Source organism: Etheostoma spectabile, chromosome 13 (assembly GCF_008692095.1).
Source record: "Etheostoma spectabile isolate EspeVRDwgs_2016 chromosome 13, UIUC_Espe_1.0, whole genome shotgun sequence".
NCBI classification, from domain to species: Eukaryota; Metazoa; Chordata; class Actinopteri; order Perciformes; family Percidae; genus Etheostoma; species Etheostoma spectabile.
In genome coordinates, this window is record NC_045745.1 from 25,889,681 (window position 1) to 25,915,541 (window position 25,861).

At 39.7% G+C, this 25,861-nt stretch overlaps 2 protein-coding genes across 2 annotated transcripts in view; both read right to left on the reverse strand.

Moving 5' to 3' along the window:
* The window catches only part of LOC116700228 (calpain-5), a 22,766-nt gene extending 20,177 nt beyond the window's left edge, over positions 1–2,589 (reverse strand). The window contains exon 1 of the mRNA XM_032533233.1: positions 2,577–2,589. The gene's annotated coding sequence lies outside the window, so the exon portion shown is untranslated. The remainder of the gene's footprint in view (positions 1–2,576) is intronic.
* LOC116700230 (neuronal migration protein doublecortin) overlaps positions 1–25,861 on the reverse strand; it is a 26,630-nt gene continuing 769 nt past the window's right edge. Inside the window, exons 2-7 of the mRNA XM_032533237.1 lie at positions 20,886–21,311; positions 18,107–18,441; positions 7,719–7,821; positions 4,459–4,548; positions 1,325–1,422; positions 1–1,207 (exon numbers count right to left, since the gene is read on the reverse strand). Coding sequence (XP_032389128.1) covers positions 1,151–1,207; positions 1,325–1,422; positions 4,459–4,548; positions 7,719–7,821; positions 18,107–18,441; positions 20,886–21,249 — 1,047 coding nt within the window. The 5' untranslated portion in view covers positions 21,250–21,311 and the 3' untranslated portion in view covers positions 1–1,150. The remainder of the gene's footprint in view (positions 1,208–1,324; positions 1,423–4,458; positions 4,549–7,718; positions 7,822–18,106; positions 18,442–20,885; positions 21,312–25,861) is intronic.

The window sequence follows — 25,861 nt, forward strand, 5'->3', positions numbered from 1 at the left end:
TTTTTAAAAAAGGACCTAATATTCTTTTTCCTTTGGTTGTTTTTATGTACCATTAGGTCCTCCAAATCAGTTTTTTTGATGCCCAGTTTCATAATCTTTCAGCAATAACATGCACTGCAGTGTGTGAAAATTGAAAACACAGAGGGTATACATTGCCTACTGTCTACGTAGAGGGTCTAAACAAAGGACACACCAACACAAAGACTTCTGAGGCCCTTGTGGGATGCATTTTCTTTGTTATTTCCTTGTCCTTGACTAGACAAGATTAACCTAAGGATTTTGAGGCCTTCGTTGACATGGTGCTTTAGTAAAAAGTGTCATCTTATGGTTTTATAAACCCTTGTTCATTTGGGAATATGAATTCTCATTGAGGAGGCGTTGGCTTCTGATAATCCTCTTCAGTTGGGAGCTGCATCCCACACATCCTCACCCTATGCGGTGGGACTTCATTTTGTTGGCTCTTCTTTTACTTTGACCATACCCTGCATCATGTTGATCAAATGTTAGACGGACATATGTAGTGAAGTCATAGAAGCACAGCAATGAACACTGGGCAGAGATGTTATGATGGATAGCTATACACAGTATTTACAACGGGTTAAAAAGACTGTCTGGAGTAGCAGATTTCCTCTAACAAGGGACCATTACCTTTCACACCTTTAACCGTAGGACAGGAGGACATGGAGGAACGTCACGAATACAAGTGATAAAAAAAGTTAGTTCTGACTAACACCCCTAAAAAAATTCCATTTGCTGCTTAGAATTCTATGACCGAAATATTAAAAGTCAGAGTGCATCCTTTAACAAAAGGTTTGAGACCAAAGTGACATTTTTACATCATGAAATCTGCTGGTCAGTGAACTGTGTGCCCTTTTTGAGAAATAGTGGTTATCTCCACATAGAAACATACGTCTGAACACCAGTGAGCAGATTATTACAATGTGGTCGAAACAGATTTAAAAACAAAACAAAATGGTTTGTGTTATTCTCAAGCAGCAAATGGTGTCATAGCCCTGAAGGCTAAGGCATTAAAAAGAGAAAAAGAAAGCTTTTCATAGACAACAGGTGGCACTGTGAGTGAAGGTGGAATGCAGCAGAGGTATAAAAACTTCTGTGTTTCAGGCCAAAAAGGAGGCTGCAGGAGGTGCGTCTACATTGATTCACCGAGAGAGTCATCATCATCCAGAGATAAGGGCAAGTAGAGATCCTGCAAACACAGAGGAGCAAGATCAAGTGTGTAAATTCACTGTTAAGACAAAAATAAATGATGGATTTGGAGTCAAAAGGGCAAAAAAGATGAGAGGAGGGAGTGAGGTCCGAGTACCTTCTGCTTGTTGTTGAGGCCTGGACTGTTGGGGGTGGAGGTGGGGGAATGCTTGGAAATTGGGGTGGAGAGCTGGCTGCTGGAGCCCGTCCCGTTGGCTGAGAGAGCCCACAGAAGAGAGGGAAAGAGGGACGAATGAGGGAGGGAAACAGGAGAAATAGAGGTAAACGATAGTGTGGATTGGAAAGTGTGCAAGAGAGGACTAAACCTCTTTCCTTGGCTCTGGAGAAAAGTCATTCCTGAACTGTGGCCTCATTTGGCTTCAGTGTAGGGGGACGCTGTCAGTCCAGGTCTAGGTGGCTGACAAGCTCTCCGTTTGTTAGATTTAGACATTTTATTCACTCACTCTGCGTCTGCCACGTTGCTAGGATTCCCTCTGTGTGGAACATTGTGTTTATATCTGAGAGCGATGTGATGTAGTTGTGTGTGTTAAGTGCTTTAAAAAGAGTTTTTTCTTTGTCTATAAAGAGATGAAAAGAATTCGGAAGACTATGAGCCAGATGGCCAGCGTAAATTTGAGCCAATGAGTGTTGAAAACACAACGTTTCATTGTTAATGCCACTGGCTTCATTTAACCATTCAGCCTCATTTACAAATGTAGACTTTACAAGCTGTTTAAACACTTTAAAGTCCTATTATCTTGGAATCTTAAAATCTGTATATCTAAACATGAGCCCCACACACACACACACACACACACACACACACACACACACACACACACACACCCACACACCCACAACACACACACACACACACACACACACACACACACACACACACACACACACACAGAGTGCAGCTGTTTTATTTAGAGACCAAACATTCAGCTGCAGCAGAATAACCTTTTCTATACAGTAAGGGTTGCCCAAATTGTCCAGGTCATTTGTCTTCTGTAGAAAACTTATTCTAATGTGGCGATGTTAAAATAAAGATCACTGTGTTTCGGTGTGGGCTGCCATCCCAGGGCCACGCCAAACACATTTTCAATGCATTCAACTCCTTAAACCCAGTGCACCCCAAAACAAGTAGTTTTTGTCATGTTAAAGTCTAAAGCAAGTGCTGGTAAGCAGCTAACACTTCTGTAAATTAGACGGTGTTATAGAGTATTTTAGACTGATTTGCTAGGGAACGCAGGAACGTGGTTCAAGGCACAGGCACAACTATTGTTGAGCTGGCGGAAAACAAGAGGCTTCAATACTAGCTGTTAACCAATCAGAGGCAGGGGAAGCATTCAGAGACAGATAGCAACAAACAGTTTATAGTTTTTTATTTTATTTTTTTAAATCAGTCTAGATATCGGTATTTCAATAGTAATCCCAATAATACCTAAAATAGATTTCACTTTTGTAATATTGCACAGGTTCTGTGTATGTGATGCTTTAAATTTACGCCAGGAAAGGCTAAAACTGAAACAGACATTGAATGGATGAATAGATTTTGCTTTGCATTGTTGTGGTTTTATTTTTGCAGCTTTTAATTCATATGTTAAGTCATCGGAAAAGATTGAGATCCTAAAAGATTTATTGCAACCTCACACAGACTCATAGCAAAAGGCGCAGAGCATAGGAAGTGTAACATACTTACTATTAAGGACTCTTTCCCCTCCCCTTCATACATGCTTTATAAATGATTTATACTTTCATAAGCTTTATTTACAAGCAGTCCTGTAATCTCAGTTAACTTATGCAAGTCACAACCATGTTCTCTGCTATGACCCCATTGTCACCCTGTTGACCTCTCAGGTATTATAAAGGTGGGTAATGTTCAAAGTTTACTGCCTCCCCAGCATGCTGGCCAACCATCTGCTGTTTCAAAGGCCGCCAGTCCCAACAGTAATCAATAAAATATTCAAGAGCGCTGAAGGACTGAGGGACCCCACAGTGCTGGAGGCGCCAACCCCCCGCCTATCGTGTAAAGTAGCGTTAACAAAACAAACAAAAAAATTAGGACTACCTGCTTCTGATTTAAATACCTCACCTGCTCTGTCTTTCAAATGCTGGAGACACTGTCATGCTGTACTGCACATACTTAAACAGGCTTTAAGAACACGTACCAAAACCTCTATAGGGGTGTGCCATCATGGTACATACCAATAACCAGTAGGGGAATTAACAGTTTTACAAAATATATAACACTTGTATAATTTGACCCGGTTATGTGAAGCAAGAGGGGAAAAAAATATATGCCATATCTTTTTGAGTGTTTACATGAAAGCTGTCAAAGAAAATAGCTTTTTTTTTTTTTTTTTGCTCATGCCTGTAAACCGATCAGATTCCATGGCACTGTTCAGCCAGCTAATGGTGCAGCTATATGATAGCAGGGCATAGCAATGTTTTTCGGTGTCAAAAGCTGCTGTTCACATAAAAGATTCAAGCACAAGCAGGGACCAGTGTTTCTATTATGTTCAATTGCCTCCCGGATATTATTAAATGTTAAAACGGCCGATTGTCAAATATATAGCTGAAAGCTGTTTACACTGTCTTTGTTTACTTTTCATGTTTTATTCATGTATCTTTTTTTTTTTTGAGAATCTGCACTAGCAACGTTATCCTAGATCTCATCAGATTACTTTTAACGAACAAAGGTTGAATTCTTAACTGTCCCCATTCTCAAGTATTAGAGAGGTTTTATGAGGTGTTGTTGTGAGATTAAGGATCTGATATTGTTTGGACCCCCCAGTGAAAACAGTCTGACTACAGATGTCAAAGCACAACCAGACAACAGAGTAAGGATCCAGAATTTTAACTCCTTCTCTGTCTTTTTTTTTTCCAATTCCAGACAACAAAATTCAGATTATAGAGTGAAAAAAAAAGGTTTTCTCCCATTAGCATCTCGAAAAATTTGCTAATTTGAAGCAAGCTTTATTGGTACTTTTAGAAATCTTTTATCATGCACTGACCCTTAAGCAGAAATCATCAATATGTTAACTATTCCCTTCAGAGGAAGGTCAAAGGCGAAGGAGCTGGTCCCTATCACTCTTCTATTATATTTTGTAAGTTTTTTTACAGAAATGGCCTAGTTTTATTTCCCACCAGCTCTTTGTTATGATTTATAGAACAAGGGGAGGTCAGTTTCTGCTGTACTTTAAAACAGGAAGCGCTACAGTGTGGGTGCGATAATAATGGGCTCACTCGATTCAGCAGGAGACTTGATGCGCCTGATCGGACCGGGACTCTTAACTGAACCACGTTGAGCTTTGGCTCCCTTCATCACCCTGCATTCTGTGGAAAGAAGCAAAAAGAGAATTAGAAAACACAATTTTCCCTAAAGTGAAAGAATAAGGTGCATGTATCATATTGGTTCAGAAAATATGAATTTAAACAGATTGTTTAAAATCTGTGTAAAAATAATAGAGATAGAACTTTGCCTAGATTTATTCTATCTTTTTTGTTTTGATATTTTGATTAATGGACCTTTTAGATAATGATTTCAACTCTGGTGCCATCTTGATGCAGACTTGTCTAAAAATATAAGAACACAATGAAGCAACCAACGCACTGACTAGATATAGTTTTGATAAGCCAGCTGCTGTGATCTTGAACCAAATTATTTTTGTTACTTTTCTAAATGATAATGGCTTTAACTGCTTCATTACAATGTCAGTGTGTTGAATCCCTTTTGCCCTTGTGTTTTGGGTTGTAGCAGCATACAATGCATGGAAACACATCCAGTTTTATGAAGGCCCACAGCAAAAGCATGTTCAGGAGACAAAACATAATAAATAAATAAACATAATACAACGAGTATGAAGAAACGGTTTTCTGCAGAATGTCACCACGTCTCATCTAAGAAATTCATACCACACTGAGAGAACACAGGCTTTTATACTGGGCAATGAGGGCCACGTTATTGTATCCATCAGTCTTAAACATGCTGAAGCAAGACAATTAGAAGGTTGGTAGGGCTCCACACTTTGATTATTGTAAATCAAACCTCAAAAGTGACCAAAATGGGTCCATGGCACTGAGCTGTGAAAACTGTCTGAAACACTGCACTAGTAGAATCTTGTTTACTTATTCTTTGATCAGATCTTACCTTTTTCTTTATTTCGGTAAAGTCTGACTGCTTGTGTTTAGACAACATTGAACTGTAAATAGTTTGCTTGCCTTCTTTATAATACTGTGTTTAAAAGCTATTATTAAAGAGTGATATCTGTTGCTTGTGAATTTATAATTATAATAATAATAATAATAATAATACTACATTTTTATAGAGCGCTTTCCATCAAAGTGCTTTACAGCAAGAATACACTTTAAATACAAACAGTACATCAAATTTAAAATCGAGACAGTAAAAAGTAAATAACACTATACAAATGCATCAAGGATAAATGAGCATTAAAGACTCATACGCAGCAGTGAATAAGTAAGTCATAAGCTTCGATTTAAAGACCCCAATTGAACATGCCAGTCTAATAACCTCTGGAAGACTGTTCCATAATGTGGAATGAACATGTATGAATGGACATGTATTGCCGTAAACATTTCTATAAATCATATGAAAACGTATGTAGTGTATTCTGGGTCACTCTACTAATCAGGGTACACAGACTCCAGACATTGCTACTCCTCCCTCTGCATCTTCCCCTCTATTTGTACTTTCAGGCTCGCAATTTCCTACCCCCCCCCCCCCCCCCCCCCCCCCCCCCCCCCCCCCCCCCCCCCCCCCCCCCCCCCCCCTCCTCCCCCGCCCTCTATCTCTTCCACTTTTGATGCTAATTATACTATCTGTCCTCCCTCCGTCTCCTGGGATCGCGCCACGTCTGTCTTCTCTGTCTTCTCTCTCTTAACCTTCACACACTGCTGGTTACAGACGTACATTCATGTGCTATTGTTTGCAAGGTGTGCCACCACGGCGTTGACAATGCTTCAGACTGGCAGCTTGTCGAGTCTACTCAGTGGTCTTGAAATAGCCCCGAGTCTGTCTGCGAAGATTCCCTCTCAACTGAAGTTGTCGCTCCATAAACAGAGCTGCAGGTACACAGGCTCCTCTATGTCTGCATGTCCTTCATAGTCTAGTATTTAACATAAGAAATGTGACAAATAACCACAAGGGATTTTTAATCTCTGTTTGGTTATTCTGCCAAACCTTAAAAGCTGTGTGAGCAGAAGAGAAAAATACATTTAAAGTTAACCTCTAGCCCAAACAGAAGTATAGAGGGAACATTTCATTGTATATGTCTCAGATTTTTGCATCCATAGAATCTTCACTCCTTGAAAAAATATCAAAAGGTAACTTATTATCTTTTTAGGGAGAATTGCCTTACAAAACGTTTGGATTTGAACAGAAATCATCAGTGATCGGTGTGTTGTCATAATGCAGGGCTCTCTCCTCTACTACTCCACTGAGGCAATCTCAGTGATGCCTGGATGCTCCAGTCAATCCGTTGTAGTATTGCCCCAAGGTTATTATAGACTGAATGAAACAATTTAGCTTTGGTACCATTGCTGAAAGCAAATGACCCAGATCATTATAAATGTACATCTCCATTTTACAAAGATTTGACAAGAAACTGAGGGGAAGAGACAGGATGCAGGGAGCATGATGACAAATCTGCCCTGCTTCAGCGCTGTGTAAGATTAAAAGACATTTAGTAGATACTGAACGATTCGAGGAGGGGACATTAGGTGGAAGTGGGTTGTTAAAAATAGGGGTTTCAGGTCTGCGGGGAGCAGAGAGGCTCTATGAGAGGATTGGTTTTACAAATCTCTCCTCGACTTCTCAGCAGTATCAGCACCAACAGATCAGCTGGCCTAAACCTGTCACTGGACAGATTAATGGCTCTTCTTCTTCTTCTCTACCTTTTTTCCTATCCCTGCTGCCCGTTGCTGATATCAGACTTCTCTCTTTCTTGGCCTCCTTCTCACATGCATCATTTTCCTCCTCACTAGCACACAGCTTTGTAAGTGAATAGAATTTCTTTTACCAAAAATATCCATAATGATAAGTCTGAAGAGCCCCTGATGGGACTGATATATTAAATGACACCCCAGGAACAACTAAGCTCTCAATCTATTTGGACATTGTCATTTTATATAAACACATCATACATCATACATTTTAGGTTTTCAAGTTAAATGTTGGAGAAAAGGGGCAGCATTTAAAAAAAATATTTTAAATTGAATGTTAAGGATTTCATGGAAGTTTATTTAACCCCTATTCTAAAACTATTGTGCTGTTTTAATGTGTATGGACAACTCCAGGTGTCATTTCATTATATTTAACTATAATGTTTTACTGTCTTTTGGTCGATATTTCTGCATGAATACTAAGCTCATACTGTGTGTTTACCATGGTTTTACAATAATATTGCACAAAGCTGATAAACTGTTCACCACCATGTCTGACTACGTCTATGATGTAAAATACAGACTCATGCTGTCACGCTCACCGTTCTCATCCAGAGAGAAGTCATCCTGGGCGTAGCGGAACTTCTCAGGTCCACATGCAATGAAGACATCGTCATCCCCAAAGAAATCTTGAAGGCAGGTGACCTGTGAGGCCAAAACACAGAAAACTTGAGACCCTCAAAAACATGCCATCAATTTGTATCAAAGATAAGAGTTTAAAGCAACCCTAGCTGCTCTTTGATGCTGTGCTTAGAGCACACCAGTGCTTTGAGCTAAATGCTAACATGCTCGCATTGATGTTGTGAATGCTAAAATATTGATGCTAAGCAAGTTTCATGTTTACAACATTCCCCACCTTAGTTTTGCATATTAGCATGCTAATATTTCTAATTAGCTAAAAAACAAACTGATGGTAACGCCATTAGCTTTGAAGGTAATTAAATGATGATGTTGCCTAGATAAGAGTTATTGCATCACCACAGTTCTTACAATTTATATTGAGGGGAACATGAGTGTGTGTGCCAGATTCATCCAATAGCTGAGATATTTTAGCGCGGAGTGGTGGACCGACCCGACAGACCAACAGTGTCATCCCTATAGCCACACAGCAAGCATAGCTTAAAATAAATCAGTTTTAATCACTAATCAATGCCTTTATTGCACTTTCTGAGAGAGAGAGAACCTTAGACTATGCAATTGCCAAGAGAGGTTAATCCATTCATAGTAATCTTATTATGTTGTTATTATTCATAAATTAATAAAAATGCATTCAAAATGTTAATTCAGGCCTAATTTAAATTGTAATTAGTCTGATTTAAATGTAATCCATACAGGCATTTCCAGCATAAGGAAGCATTGCTGATTGCTGTGCAGAGGAAGCAGCATTTAGTAAGAAACAAAAAATGTTGATGAACACTGTAAACACACTTTAATCTGGATAAATTCCCAGAATAAAGTTTTCCTTGTCTGCCAGCCAAAAGGATTTAGTCAGCTTTAAGTAGTAGTCAGGCACCTTTGTGTTTTACTTGTCATGTTAACATGCCTTTAGGTACAGCAGATGCATTTAACAAAACACACAAAAAGGCACAAAAAAAACCAAACAGAGAGTATAATGTTACACTTTTGCTGTAATGTGTAAATGATTCAACTTCCTTCCCCAGGGTCTTTTTCACTCTATAGCAGCTGTTGACACAATATGGCCTGAGTGGACAGATGTCTTTGGGCCACACCTTCTCCTCTGCTCCCCATTATATAGGCGCCGTTACCAGCTCATCCACGCCTATTAAAGCCATTCAAGCTAAAAGATGTGTTTCTCCTTGGTTGTTTTTGTTTATTTTCCTGGTGCAGATGAGATTTGACACAAAGTATCTCAGCCTTGTTTCCAGTCTGCCATTCAACACCAGATGACATTTGTGATTTCACTTGAATTATTGGATCAAGACATTAATTAAACTACAGCTCACTCACTGGCTTTATTCACATTTTGAAGCAAAGTTTCTAAAAAGACAAGACTCTCGCTGACTCAAGCCTCTCTTGTTGGTCACTTAGAGGAGGTCCATGGCCTGAAAGGTTACCCCGTGTTGGGACGTTTGCCAGGATAGTCAAGATGCATCATGGTTTCCTTTGTGATACACATCCTAACTATGAGCTGCAGATAAATTGGGAACACCCCACCCCAGCAGCTGCCATGTTGATTCTCTGTCCTGCTCAACGAGCTAAAAGTTTGTGGTGGTGACTCGCAGGCGAGGCATCCAACAGCTGTACCCCTGTCTGGGTCCCACAAGATTCCCTGCATACAGGCCTAAAAGATCCCGGCTGAGGTAGAGATGGTGCCTTGACTCCAGGGATCAGTATCTAATTGGTTTTTCAGCCCACTTTAAAAGGCTGAAAATGTAAGTTTCCTTCATTAGAGAGATTAGATACATGTTACTTTCATTAGGTTAAACTGTTGTGTGGCAACGAGGGCACCTGACAGTTAATCATAAGATGGAAGCATTAAGGAAGCACTCTTTTCCCCCACAAGGCCAGCGGGTGGAGGGGAGGAGATGGAATGGAGTGGGAGGGTAATGGATATTCAACGTTTTAATAGCTTTAAGAACAGAGCTGATTAAAGGGATAAAGTGTTTATCCAACAGACGTATACCTTAATCTGCTTTAACAGAATCTCCATTTGAAATTAAGATTGTGTCCTCTCAGTTGGTTTCTGACAGGCAGCACTAGTATTTTTTACTAGCGTTTATTAGTTCACAGTCAAGCTTAGTCCACTTAACGAAAAGGTTCAATGAAGGTTCAGTATAAATACCTCAAAAGAGGTCGGTTTTTGCAAAGGAACTTTTACAAAAGAAACATTCATCCTCTTTAAGAGTTCTTAGCAAAAACATTGAATCCTTCTAAGCAATCCTACTAATCCTGTTCCCTACAGTGATCACTTAAGATCCACATTATCTGTGCAGTTACAGTGTAGATCTTTGACCAGTGGCTCTTTGCATCATTAACCTCACAAATAATTAATGTACAGTGTGTATCCAATGTCCCTTAGAAACATGCGCCAAAACCTGGCTTGCATGTGCACATAACTAATACTAACATAACTTTGTGTCTCTTCTCACATGGGATGTCTATCATTGATTAATTGTCACAGTGAATTCTGGCCTGAAATCTGTTTACGGTTGATAGAAATGTTGTTGAAAACTGCTCTGCTTTGCATGCGATCAGATCAAATGTAAAATGTCAGCCTTTGAAACATGGCGGCAGTGAGGAAAGGGCAGGCCAGCTTGGGAACATTTGAATATAGGTTAAGAAGCATCCGCTCTCAATTTGAAAATGTCAGTCAACTGTGTCATCAAACCCACCTGGCAACAGAATCTAGGACGACAATATGAGAAGACATGATGTCATTTATCTTAAAGCCCTGTCACATTTTACATATTGCACATGCAATGCACACATTAGAGCATACACATATACTGTGTACTGTATATATGTATTACTGTATATACATTTGTCTGTTTATTGGAAGAAGGCGGTTGTGGTTTTCTGAAAAACTGGCTCCTTCCAGACTCCAGGTGCCCCCCACCCTCTGTCCCACCAAGCCTGTCCTTAATCTCTGCCTCAGCAGCTGTCAGGACCACATGACCCCCCAAAAACAACCAACACCACCAGCAGCTATTCAGGGACCCACCATCTAAAACAACTGAATTATTCAGAGTTCCTTTGGCCCGACTCCGGCCGTTCATCCACAGGCCGCAGTCCTGTCATTAGGCCATGGCAGTCGAATGTTAAAACATATTACCTATTATAGGATTCATTCATTAAACCACAAGGTAACACGCTACAGTGAAATTCACCATACTGTAAATCATGGCCTTTATGAAAGTTATTATAATTAATGCACTGTATGATACAGATTTGATCCATTATCGAACAAAACATGAATGCAGGTTATAAATGAGAGAGCAAAGCAAATGACATATCCTCCTCCTCTGCTTGCAGAGAAGTCCTGTTTCACTGTAAATATGGTAATATGTAAATATGACTTGTGTAGTACTACAACCACAGTGTGAAAAGTAATGTTTCATTCTAATCTGGACTGAGCAGTGTCTCAAAAAGGGTAAAAATGTATGTTATTTTGTGACGCAAAGAGTTTCAGGTGTAACTCAAACTGTTTAAACAAATCAATGCCAAGCTAATTGACAATTTGATCTGCCAAACAAAGATCTTGGCTCAATAATGTTTGCAGCTCTTTGCTACAGCTTCCGTGTGAAGCAGCAGGAAACATTTTTAAAGAAAGCGCATGCATCTTTTGTCTTCTGTAAGCAGCTGCTTGTCTTGACTTCAGTTCATCCTTTCAGCAGCTCAGTCAGAGCAATATTGATAGAATGATTGAACAATAGATGATAAAACAAAAAACGAATCTCATGTGAGCAAATCATATGGGTTAGTCTCAGCATTACCGAGCTATGTGAGGGAAAAGTGACGTGTAAACTATAATTAACACCTCAAGGTTGTATGCCTCCGCCAACCAGTCAAGTGGCAGTTTACATTCATGTCTGTCCAGATACAAGTTATATGTAAAATATGTGAAAACTTAGGCAATTTAAAAAAAGAAGAAAAGGTATTAAGTATTTTTTCTTGGCGAAATTATCAATAATTACATATATGATTCCAGTGAACAATATCCAGTAAGAAACATGCTGTCTTCAATTAGAGACTATTTTTTTTTACAGAGAAGTACACAGGAATGATAGAGAGCTTTGTCACATGGTGCAACGACAATCACCTGAAGCTCAACATAGGCAAAATCAACGAGTTGTTGATGGACTACCAGAGAAACGGGAGGTCCCGTGTTCTGGTTGTCATCCAGGGAGGGGAGGTGGAGAGGGGGGACTAGTACAACTGGACTGGACTCACAACACTGAAGCCCTCTTCAGGAAAGGACAGAGCAGACTGTTCTTCCTGAGCAGACTCACATCCTTCAGTGTGTTCAAAAGGCTCCTGCAGATCAGTCCCCTCAAGGAGTTCCTGAGATATCATGTTTACGAGAATGGGATGGACAATCCGAAAACAGGGATAACTATTTATGCCGGTGCAGAGGCATAGAAAGATAAAGGCTGAAAAAGAGCCAGTAAGACCTTGCTTTGCAAACCCATGGGGAAACTCCCACACCATTTCCTTCACTGTAGGCACACAAACCTGATCAATATCAGTGCTTCTGCACTGAGTGGAATATTCTTCCAAAATACACACTTTCTCCATTTTGTCTATTTCAGTTGAGGGTTACACAGATGAAGTATAAAAAGGCAATCGTAGCCAGTTGTCTGCTTTTGTAGCAACGGCTCAGATATAATTACAAGACAAAAGTCGAATCCAGTACAAGGACAAATCACAAAGGAAGACGATATTTAAGCATCAGCAGTCGCACAACATGATCATTATTGCCGGATGCCTTTCTGACCTGTCTGTGACCTCGGTGTACTGGTACAGTGTCTGTGTGCTACTGGAGGTGCTCTGAATGCATCTGGAGCGCAGATGAGCCAGTTAGGCAACGATATCTGCACAGTCATGGGGAGCAGCTGGTGCCTGATATTGTTTTAACCCCACCCCTCCCCAACCCTGAGGAAGCAGGCTTTCCATTTGGCTGACTGATGTGGCCTTAGCTTTATTAAATCGGGCTTCCTCCTCTTCCCCCCTGGTCATGCTCACTTGTTGATGTGGTCCTTGAGCAGGAAAGGGGGGGTACGCGAGGGGATTCAGGCACAGAGGAAGCATACAGGCTACCATGCCTGCTCGAGATGTTTCATCATGGGGACCACGCCCCTCTTCTGTCAGCCTGATTGTCTGCCTCTGTTTAACACAGTGTATGTGAGTGTGTGTGTGTGTGTGTGTGTGTGTGTGTGTGTGTGTGTGTGTGTGTGTGTGTGTGTGTGTGTGTGTGTGTGTGTGTGTGTGTGTGTGTGTGTGTGTGTCAGTGAAATGTGGCTGCTATGAGCTGTGTTGACTGGTGAGAAACAGAGGGCAAGCAGGTAAGACCCAATGTAAAGAGCACACTCAGCGTATTACAGCCATTGTCACAAACTGAATCCATCACGGCGGAGCTTATTGCCATGACAACTGCTTCTGCAGCATGGCAAAGAGCAGGCAGGCTGCAAGAGCACTGATAACCAAGGAAAAGCAGGCTTTTCTTCCCTATTACCGGATGCATTTAAGTCGTTAAGAAGCCCTAAACCCATGCCTGTATCCATATCCCATTCAGTGAATAATTTCTTCCTGCAAATTATTAACTTTTAAAGCAAATTGGAATCTTTTGTTCTCCTACAATGACAGTGTGACCTTGTGCGTGAAGCATCTATTTCTTTTCCTCTCTTTGTTGACTAATCAATTTATAAAAAAGGAATTAAATGCAAACCTCATTTCTAAACCAGGTCATAATGATGGGCACTCAAATCCACTAAAGAGCCTCTTCCCAATGCTGCAGACTTGCACTGCAACACAATGTACCTTCAACATATTTCATAAATAATGACATTTGGATTTGGCATCTATTAGTTGAAACCCATGCCAAAGTGCAATTCAGATAAACAAGCAGTGGATCTTAGATCAGCAAATCAGAACTATTCTCCGATGCAGACACCTCTATCAAAATGGAATGAATACAAAATGGCTGTCAGCAATTAAATAAACTCTGATTCAATGTAGCATTTAGCAGCAGTTAGGGTAAATCAAGAACCAAAAATCCAAGTAGTTTTTCTATTTAAGCATGGGGAATTATTTTTATTTTTTTTCCCCCCCTCAGCAAAAATAAAATGATCCTAATTTGCTCTAGGAATGGAAAATGACTCCTGAATCCACTGGCCCCACCCTTCCTGATTGAAGCACTAGCAATTGAGGGGAAAATGGGAGTGATTTTGTTCACAACACTGACAAAGAGAGGAGGGCAGGCTCTTTTTAGAGTCTACTCAGCAACAGACAAAAGAGGACGATCAAGTGTGAAAAGTAGGGATTTCAAAAATGATAAGAAAACCTGGATCACCTCTCATCTCTGTCACAAACTGAGCTTTTAAAACTTGATATGCACACACTAGAGTCCATTGTGCTTCCAATTCGTACCCAATGATGGAATGTTTACAGGTAAAAAAACATGACGTAATTCTTTTTATGTTCTTCTTTTTTTTCCCAAACCAAAGGCTTGCATTGATAGTAAACTCTCACACCCACTACAGGATGTGGTATCTGAGAGACCAGTCCACACCAGCTGGGCTCTCTTTGTGCCTGGGATGTGGTCTCCTAGCAACCGGCCCCAGCAGCTATCGCAATGGAATGGGAAGAGGAGGATCGGCGCAGAGTCAGGGAGGGGCAGGCACTGCATCAATATTGCTTCTACCATATCACCTCCACCACAGAGCAGCTGCAGTCTGCCTCTGTACACAAAGACACCGCAATAACGTGTGCAGCATTTCTCACATTTCTGTGCATTGCAATGAAATTGGCACGAGTCACACCAATGGACACTAATCCTGAAATAATTCATCCATATCTACAGTGATGACAAATAAATCAATATGCACTGATTGAAACAGCTACCATTTGGCTGCTATTCAATTAATTTTGTGGAAACTCGTCATTAAAAATGGATAGAAAAAAATGCATGGCAAGAAGAGAAACCAAACCACAGCCCAACCACATAGATAAAAACACTGAATCATACAAAATATAAGTCATAATCCATAAGGGAATTACAATATTCAAACATTTTAGAAGTGTTTTCTGTAGGAAAACCAGTATGAGACCTGGGGCAGCCAGACTGCACCCCTGGGAGAGAGCATTACAGTCAAATTCCCCCCCATCTATCATTTCAACATCCCCCTTCCTCCAAGACACATGTGGTTCCAGCCTTATTAATACAGGAGGAAATACAACTTAAGAAGGACAACACCTAAAAGGAGCTCAGCAGGACCCGATCCCAGTCCATCTGTAATGAATAATACAGGAAAAAAGGTCCCAACAGGAGAATTAGCAAACATTTAACCATATCAAAGAGAGGACCGAGAACAGATGTCCATGTTCATATCCACACATGCTTTCACGCTTGCTCCGCATCTCCGCCTCTCTTAATTAACTGTGAGTCACAGTAGTCTGGAAAGCACAGGTATTTGATGTGTGTAGTCAGTTACAGGTGTACAGGTGCGGAGTTTTGAAATAGTCAAGAGAAAAGATAGACCAGTACCTGTGTTTATAGACACAGTTTATCATGGTTGCTGAATGTTTTTCAAAACCCATTGTCAAAAAGGTTCTGCCTACTGCACAAAAACTTCATATTTTTTTGTATGACCACATTCTGACACTGCACTCTATTTTGTTGGACCACACACACATTTTATTTAGGGTCCATGTCACAGACTTTTCCACAGTCTTCCAGGTGGGTGACCCTGCATGATAGTTGCGCCAATAAAGCACAACTATGAATAAAATATGTCCTTTTAGCTTAGCCAGTGTGTTGAGAAAACTATAGTCTTCCCCGGGGAGTGAGTTTTAGGCAAAGTTAAAGCATGTTGTGTGCCTCATATTGTTTATTTGATTAGCTTTTGCCATTCTTGTGCTTTTATATAGGCTGCATTTTCAGCTGTGTCCCATTACACAGTATGTCATATGTTAATCTTCAAGGTAAGGCTTTAGTTGAAGTACCAGCCTACACAAGAAATGAATGCACTTGATTATGACAGCAGTATGGAATTGAGCGACAGCTTAAATGTGACTGTTGCCAAGCCAACTATTGAATGCACTCTCACAATCTGCACTTAATTGTCTTTAAAGCAAAACATGTTAAAGCATTTCCTTGCCTGTTACTATCTAGCATCTAACATTAAAGTGCTCATATTATGCTCATTTTCAGGTACATAATTGTAATTAGTGGTTGAATTATAATACCAGAATGCGTTGGTTGATGGTATAATTTTAAAAGAACACCTAATTTTTGTTGTACTGCCCATATCTGCAGCTCCTCTTTTCACCCTGTGTGTTGAGCTCTCTGTTTTAGCGACAGAGTGAGGCACCTCACTTCTGTTTCATCTTTGTTGGGAGTCGCACATGTGTAGTACCTAGGTCAGGACTACCAGCCAGTCAGAAGCAGAGTATGAGGTCATGTCACGCTAGCAGCTAGGCGAGTATTATAAACGTGTGTTACAAAGTGACGCACATTCGTCTCGGAAGTAAAGTCTGAACAACAATAGAGCAGTTTGGAGCAGTTGGTAAACAGCGTTTTCTGTTGGAGATGGTAAGTGCCTTTAGGGTAGACTTTGGGCTTTTTACTTTGTAAACCTATAAACGTGCACAAAAAGAAATATAAGACGATAAATGAAAGGGAAAAAGCCAAAAAGCATAATATGAGCACTTTAAGACTGGACAGAAGTCACAGAATCAAAAAGAGACTTATTTAGAAATATAAATATATCCTGCTGGTTGAGGTAGGTAGCAGCAGGTAAGCAAATTAGATAACAACGGTAGTCTAAGTTAGCCATAAACCAAATGCATATTAGGATGAGTTATAATGTTTTCTGAGAAATAAAGAATGTCTGATGTACATCTTTTCCGGCTTAGATTGTTTATTGCCAGTGATATGCAATATTTGATGGTAATAAAATAAGTCCTCCATCTAAATTTGTTAATTCAGGATACACTGTATAACCTTTAACATTCTTGTGTTTTTATAAAATACAGGTGTGATGTCAATGCAAGTTTTTACTGCCCACAGCCAGCCAGAGGAAACTAAACTTTATTCTCAGAGGGATGCCAGTGGCCTGATTTCTGTTTGGCTACAACAGCTAAGGGATCTGTTAACTCAACACCAGAGAATAGTCAAGGTTGGTAAAGACACTTTGCCCTTTATTCTGTGGCTCCTTTTACATAACACATGAAATGCTTGTGTATTTTTTATCCTCGTCATGTCAACATTGGAATTCAAGCTGAGAATCCAGATGTGCCACAGAGTTTAATACATTGTCTGGTGACAAAAGCTGATCATTTTTTTGTACTGAGATCAGTTGTTGCAAGGATTACCAGTAGGTAAATTTACTAGCTTCAGTGTCCTAGTTGACAGTAGCTACATTCACATTTTATTAAGGTTTTCTAGACCCATATTCTCACAGATTTACTAATATCCCAGAATGCACCCTCTTAAACAGAGTAACAATGGGGACAAAATGATCAAACACAACAATACAGGGTTTGGCCTTTTGTAAACTACCATAGTGGGTGGAAGATGGAACTTCCCAGGACTATTGAGCTTTTCAGTGACTAAAAACTAACTTCACAACAAAAGGCTGGTGGACAGGATGCCAATGACATGCACCACAAGACAGGAGAGTATGTTGCCAAAGACTAAAGTCAGAATAAAGACTGCAGACAAGGCCATTGTGTACACAGGTTGTTCTCATGGATGCTTGAGGTTCTCATTGACTGTCTGTGTCGCTGTTGACTGAGGGTAGGAGCCCACATTTTGTCCTCTACATACTGGGTCCGTTTTGAAAGTACGGGATGTTACATTAAACCACTGAAGATGCAATGCGATTGTTTCGGGTTTTTTATTTTAAGCAAATCATTTTGTTTCCTGTTTAACTTTGATCCTGATACCTGGCTGTGTTTGTGTGTGTGGATGTATGAATGATGAACTGTCCTCATTCGTGACCACACATTTTCCTATTAAAAGTAGCTTTGTTTACATACTGTACCACCCTTGTTCCAGTTATTCCTAGAACAAAAAGGCCCTGTCCTCCATTAAACAAATGCAGACAAAAAAAGGCATTAGTGGCTTGGAACATTTTGTTTTTAGAAGGTTAGTTTTTCATATGCGATTGTTTCGCAGCAGCATATGATCCAATAGTTTTTTACCTGAGATTATGATGCAAGCTGGGAAACTGCTAAAGGTGAGACATACCTGCTTTCCGTCAAGTGTGTAGATCCTCTTGACTGCGCCGCTTTCGAGTTTAATGGCTTCTGTGATGTCGGTGAGCACCTGTTCAAAGGAGTGTGCCGTTTTCTTATTGAGCAGGACGCGCACAGCCTTTCGTGGCTTCACGCCGCTGCGCATCACCGTCACTAGCTTGGGTCGAATAAAGTCCTTGCTCTCTCCTCCGGCAGCTTTGGCAACAAAGGCTTGCATGTTCTTCTGGCTCGCTGAGGCCTTTACATTCACGGACCAGTTGGGGTTGACGTTCTTTGTGTAGTCAACCTTCTTGTAGATGTTCTCTGATGCACAAACATAGCTTTCCCCTGTGATGGCAAAGAAAAATTAGGTTAGTGTGTTGTAACACCCTCAGCTCTTCAACTTTGACACCCGAGACTCCCTGAGGTGTCCACTCAGAAACATTCAAACCTGCAGGAACTCAAAGTATAAGATAACAAGACCAGCGGGGGAATCTTTGGGTTTTCACATGTTGGATTTCATCTGACATCAATCTAATGTCATAACTAAAATTCCTTTTACTTAGAAAATAGCACATGCTGTATTAGGTGTCAATAAAAACTGTTCCCAGACAGGCTGTGATTAACCAGATTGGTTCTTCAGAGACATGTTGCTAGTTTATCCAAATGTTACTTTTGATCCTAAGATCTCCACACAAACTAAATGCCATTCATCCCCATCGTGTTGAGAGAACAGCAGGAGTCTTGGGATTATATGTCTAGATGTCTAGATGAACACAAAAAAATGCTACAGTATCTGGTGGGTTAGACTGCACTGGGAAACATGTTTTTGTGATGTGGATATTTGTGGTTTAAAGTAAACTTCAAAATCCTTTTCAGACAGGACACAAACAGATTTCTTGTTCATGTTGAGAAGATAATTTCCTGGCATGAAATGCATATACAATGAGAGAATTTCATTAAATGAGACATCTGAAATAATGGAACAGATACTGTGTTATTGTACAACTATGAAAACTGCTGTGTCTCACACCTGCATGTCTCTGTTGAAGCCTGACCTCCCTGTACGACATTATTTAGTCATACAGGATCCAATCATTCTTTTAACCATTTTCAAAAGAAAAAAAAAAAAATCTATCAGGTAGTTAAAATATTCTACAGCCTTATCACAAGTGTACTTTTCCTTAGTTGGCCCATCTTCATCCAATTCTCTAAATAATCTATTTTCATCGCCATTTATCGACTTCCAGTCTTTACGGCAGATCATGCCATTCCGACAGGGAGAAGAGTTAAAGTAAAAGCAAAATGCAGCAGAAGGAGAGTTGGAGAGAAAGAGAAATTTAGACAAAAGAGGAATCCAGAAGGCAACAATTAGGCCAAATGTGGAGATATTACGGCAAAGACAAAAGGCATAGAACAGGATTACACAGTGCAGAGGAGATTGAGCAATTAATTATACCCCACAAGAGGAAGCACAATGAAATGCCCCCCCCCCACCACCCACAATGCTTACTGTGCTGCTCCCTGTTTACTGCAATCCCCACACACATGCAGAAAAGCACATAGACGCACACGCACACTCCTATCTTTCTTAAGCAGCTCAAGGAGCAGAGATGATCATCTCATTCTGAACAAATTAAGCTGCAGTTTATCGTCTAGCTTCAGCCCAAGTTCACTCTGTCCACCTCGTTCCATTTTTTTAGAACAATCTCAAAGTGGGCCAGGACTTAAAACGTGGGTCATTTAACTGGGTCTTCTACATTATTCTTTAGAAACATCTATTTGATGGCTATATATCAAAAATGTACGTTGCTGCATCTAGGCAAAGGTTTTCTATGAAATATGACTTTCCTCAGGCACAGCCAATGCATGGATCATCTTGTCTGGTGTCTTAACAAACACTAACTAACTCATTTACACTACCTCACCTATCAGACTGATCAGTAACAGCATGAAATATGTTGTTATGTAAAATACCTTGGAGTGCTGAATCAAAAACTCCACAATAAGTGAAAATACAAAAAGGTGCAGTTTCAAATTGGGTTTTCCACCCTCTGTTACTATGGATACTGATGGAGATGCTGAGAGTAAAAACTCACTCTCAACTTGTGACTGGAGGTTTCTTTTATAAATTAAATGCTAATATGATCTGTTAATGTACCATTAATCCCATGCTGGGCTGTGGAGAGCCAACTTTACAGCTCAGTATGAACCCCTGCGAGAGTCTAAAGCTAAAAACGCCCCAAAACTGAGACCAGTGAGTCTAATTAAGGCCAAGATAAAAAACCTGCTCGCAGCTTTACAAGCAGGTTTTAAGAAATCTTTGACTGCAGACCCATAAAATACAATGTTGCATGTTGAATGAGTATCAGGTTGTGGTGTTGTTGTCATGTAAAGGTGGCTGTTTCGTTCAAACAAAGCAAGCTTTTTTGTTTTTTAAGAAATTCTCATATACATTTCCTCTTAATAGCCTAAAAAAAAGCAACATTTGCAAACACTTGAGAGAAGTGGACCATGTCACTTGACTGCCCCAAAGTAACCCCTCAGATTAGAAGTCGATACATGATATGAAGAGATTACAGGAGTCTAGACCAAAAAGATAAGACTTCTAATCTCAGAACTGGAAATGTTATTCTTCTAAATCTGAAACTGACTTGAAACTGCAGATCATCTTCAAAATGGTGGTCAAAAAACTCAGCAGATCTACTAGGGAACAAAGAAAATGACAATCCAAAAGATTCCTCCTCTCATGATGCGTTAACTCAGATATGGTAAGTGGTTGCAGTGCTTACCTTCCTCTAGCTCATCCATTGAGACTATCTTGCGTGTGCCATCAATAGTGAAGATGAAGCGGACACCTTGTGGCAAGTTGATGTGGTCAGACAGCGAGCGTGTGAGGTCAGCCAGCAACGAGTCAAAGGTGCGGAATCGGTCGTTGGCCACAGCGTACACGATGCCCTTGAAGTAGCGGTCTCCGTTGCGGTAGAAGCGCACCTTTTTGGCTTTCTTCTCATTGGTGAGGGCCTGCAGAGTGCGCGTGCGGTAGAAGCTGCAGTGGGCGCTGTGGGTAGGGCTGGGAAGTCCATTCAGACGCCCGCCCCGCGGGTTACGGGATGTCTTGTCTCGCTCATCAAAATGTCCAAAGTCTAGCTCCATGATGACTGAACGTTGAGATGGTTTTAACAGATGTGTGGTGGTGATGACCAGCTCCAGAGAGTCTGGAGAAAAAAAGGAAAACAAGGTATCACTAAGTGAAATACTGCAATAATATGATTTACTATGTTGGCTTGTTCCAAAAACATGGCCCAGGCAACTGGTTATATAAAAGTGACCAGTTAACAACACACACTAGGCCAGATTAGCCACATTGATCCAATATGTCGTCTTGTATATTAGGGTCCTTTTTGTTAGGAGTCAAAAAAAGAGACACAATCTGAAATTGGTACCAACCTCTCCTAGCATCAATTGATTACTGTGAGTTATGGAGTACATAGTCTGTAACAAAATACAGAGATGTGCATTTTATTTCCATACAGGTGAACAATGAATTAAACTAATCATTATCATTACCACTAATCATTTTAAGTAAGACTAAAGTACTGGTTTTGAATACCAGTCTTTATGCTCCAGCCTAATACCATGTCTGTGTTAAAAGCAGTGATAGGCTTGCTTCATACATGACTAGACCATAAACTCTGCTGGAAGCCCCTAATTAAACATATGTGCATGAATATGGCCAGGAGTATCGGTATATTAAGCAAAACTAGATACATCTTGAACCCAAATCCTTTATATACTCAGTACTGCACACTAATTTTACCATTTATGTTATATTGTGAGGAAGTTTGGGGAAATACCTACAAAGAATTAAGATAATAAATCACACCGGGTATTAAGATCAAACCAATCTGTTTTTTTTATTCACAATTGCTGAAATTTATGGATATTTTAACATTCAAAACTGCACAATTCATGTTTAAAGTTAAAGAAAATAATTTACCTTGTAACATACTTGCAACGTTTAATGAAAGAGACGAGGGATATCATCTAAGAGGATATTGTATGTTTAAGCCACCTCTTATGCAATCTACTGTTAAAAGCATGTGTGTTTCAGTTTGTGGGGTGACTTTATGGAGTGGACTGAACAATGACATCAAACAGAGCCATATGATTCAGTTCAAAAATAGATCAAAGATATCATTACTTGACCAATACAGAAAATAGACCAAAACCAAGGAACAGAATTGTAATTTAACGGTATTGTTGTTATTGCTGTTTGTATTGTTGTTAGTTAGTGTAAGACCTAAAAGATTGTATGCTGTATTTGCATATCAATTTACTTTTGTAACTCGATATGCAAATACAGCATACTTTTGCTGCATACGTTTTGTATGATTGGATACACTACTGTGGATCAAATTCATGAATTAAGATGATATGTTTTGCTTATAGTAAGAACATCTGCTTTGGCTTGAGTGCTCCATGAGACACGTAGCACATACGATTTGTCTCTTCTTCTGTATTCCGCCTACATACACATGTGAGCAGTTGTCTCACTTGCCTGGATACATCAGTAAATGGCACAAGGCCAAAGTTTCTTTTTCATTGCATTAGTCAAAATTAAAGTCACATTGTCAAGACTCTACACACAGTCTGTGAAACAGACGTTTATGTGGATCTAACTGAATAATTTGTCATTGATTTCACACAAAATGACCACATTTTACAAACCAGACAACTGCAAAACACTATACATCTGCAACACCTTGTTCATATCCTAACATTGTTCTCAAAACTGATAAAAATAAGATGACAAAAGGGAAAATGTACATTTCTGCAGTAACCATATTGCAATATATAAAAAATCTCATCCGAATATGTTATTTTAGTATGAGTTATTATACTATACAGTACTTGTTGTTGATGGGGTTTCCCTTTTGTAATTATTATTATTGCACCACTGGCATTTCAGGAATTTTTTTTGTTTCAACCATTTATTTTTCACAATTACTGTATACGAACAAAAATACTCAATAAAGTGAATATTCTTATTCTATAATGAAATACTGATTTATGTGAGAAATAATTTAAACTTCAAAGATAGAAGTTCATCATTTATGTAATGCTCTTTGTTGTTCCTGCTTTTATATCACTGTGTTATGAGTGACAACATATGCTTCCAAAGTGACAATTGTTGTTTTGGTCAAATTAGCTTATTTTGAGACATGTACGAAGTGTTGTGGTGGACGTGGGATTAACTGTTTGGCCAAGATACATGTTATACAGACTACATGAAGAGTTTTTAAACCGTGGCTTTTGTATTGACCGATTCTTGTCAGCATTTGGAGATACAATAAATAAAGTACAAAAGGTACAGTTTCAATTAAGTATTTGATATATAATTTAGTAACTTGCTGATTGTTGGTTTAGACGATGTGAAATCAATTAAGCTCCCACAATCTCTAGGAACCAACAGATGACATAACAGCATTGTCCCGACAGGCTGATCTGCTCAGATGACTTAGGATGCGTTTGTCACATTTATCTATTTCGTTGTGGCTGCTAATATGTCCAGCCGTTGATTTTCTGCCATTGTGTGCCGTGTAAAGAAAACGCATTTAGTGCCGTATGGCGGCACAGCCAGACCAGTGATATTGTACATGTGCACTTTTCAAATTTTAGGCTTTTACAGCAGTGTTTAATATGTAAGTGCATTAAGTGAGTAGAAGTGTTGTCAGTGCATTTGTACTAACATTTCTGTCAAGTTTCACCACATTAAGATTGAATTTAAAGCTTTCATCATTTAAAAAAAAAAAAAGGAAAATGTTAACTCTGCTATTTGTTCCAAAATAGTGGGGATTTGAATGTTACAGGATATCCAGCTCTTCCTGCTTCCTAGAAATTAAGCAAATATGCATCTGTTCAGCCAACAAACAATAAACCATTTATACTATGGGATGGACTGGCCGAAGGCTGGAGCAGCTTTTCCATTCAAAAGCCTAGTCTCTTCCTGTTAACCTCCCACCTGATGAGCACAACTCAGTTCTCAAAAGCCACAAAAAACTAACTGAACCATACCTTTTAAAGTGAACACTGAAAAATACAACAGAAAACACTCACACCCACCCACATAAAAGAGGAAGTTATGTGTGACCACTTTGAAGCTCAACTCCATTGACAATCTGATTTTCAATAAAATGTTCTTTAAAAAATAAAACGTCTCAAGAGTGATCACATCCTTATCTTTTGAATATTGTTTGCTCATCTGTTTAGTAGTTTGCAAGCGGAGTAGTCTTGCCCTAAGAATTTTATTTCCCAGTTTGACCCAGTGGCCAGTGTTACTGCATGCAGATGCAGTCTTTGCAAAACCAAAATAAGATAAAGATGTCATGCATGTCACCTGTTTTCCTTCCAGGTCATAATTAGCTTATAGACTTGACAATATTGAATTTGAGGTCACTGGTCCTTGAACTCATATTGTCTGAGTGGCTTGTTAACAACACACTGTTTGTCTTTTAGGATGTATAAGTCACTTTTTCCTTATTGATAACATTTAGGACCTGACATCACTGTTTGTCTTCTTCTGTTATTCAAAGACTTTTTTCAATCTTGCACCATTTTGCAGCAATTCTCAACTAAACCCTCAATGAGAAGGGCCTCTACTTAAAGGAATATTGCACACTATTATCATTTATCAGCTTTGAGTGAAATTATATTGCTAAAATATGAATTTACAGTATTATGTTTTACAAAATTCTGAAACCGCAATTTTTTCACATGTCTGATAGATTTTGTCTGAGGGATGACAGCAGAACACCGTTGAATAGAACTGAAATGACTAGCAGATGAATCAATTAGCTGATAGACAGGAGATTAATCAGCAACTATTTTTATACTCAATCATTTTTAGACATTTTCACAGCAAAATGGCAACCGTTCTCTGGTCCTAGCTTCTCTAATGTGAGGGTTTGTTGAGGATCAATGTAAACTTAAATATCTTGAGGTTTAAAGAGTATTGATCAGACAAAACAAGTCATATGAAGATGTCGCACTAATATTATATTGTGATATTGATCTCAGACGTGTCATGCTGTTCTACTTCAAACATTTATCATGTGAAAAGTCTCCTCGGAAGCCTCTAATGCATCTTTCACCATTTCATTCCATGCATATAATCCAATGCATGGAATAATGTCTAATAATGCTCATTTGCTTTAACAATTTGTAATTCTTCATTGTCCTCCCGGTTTAATGCCCTACATGGTGCATATAACTATACAGTAGAGGACCACGTTGATTAAAAAGGAAACATCTGTCCCCACCCATCCATGTGTCAGGGCCCTCCTATCCCCTGATAACCCCTGGCTCTGCTGCTGACTGCATGAGGTTTTATGACAGGCCCGCTGATAGGGGTGGGACTTCTGGGTGCTCCTCAGCTGACAAAGGCCAGGTTTCAAGCCCATCTGCCGCACTAATGGGCAGAGCTAACAGTGACCCTTCCCCAGTGGAGCATCAACTAGGACAGTCCATTGTCTCCGACAGGGTGCCTTGCCTTCAGAGTGACATCACCATCACTGCTGCTGAGCAGCCGGCTCATTCTCCAGCATGAGTCCACCAAGTACATCTTGTCAATGGAAGCACTAATGGTACACTATTAAAGCTTTTCAGTGTGAAACTATATGACATCTACATGGCTGATTGATACACTGCATACTTTTGTCAATAGCTGCATATAAATCACCATCACGGCTCAATTAATGCATTCTCC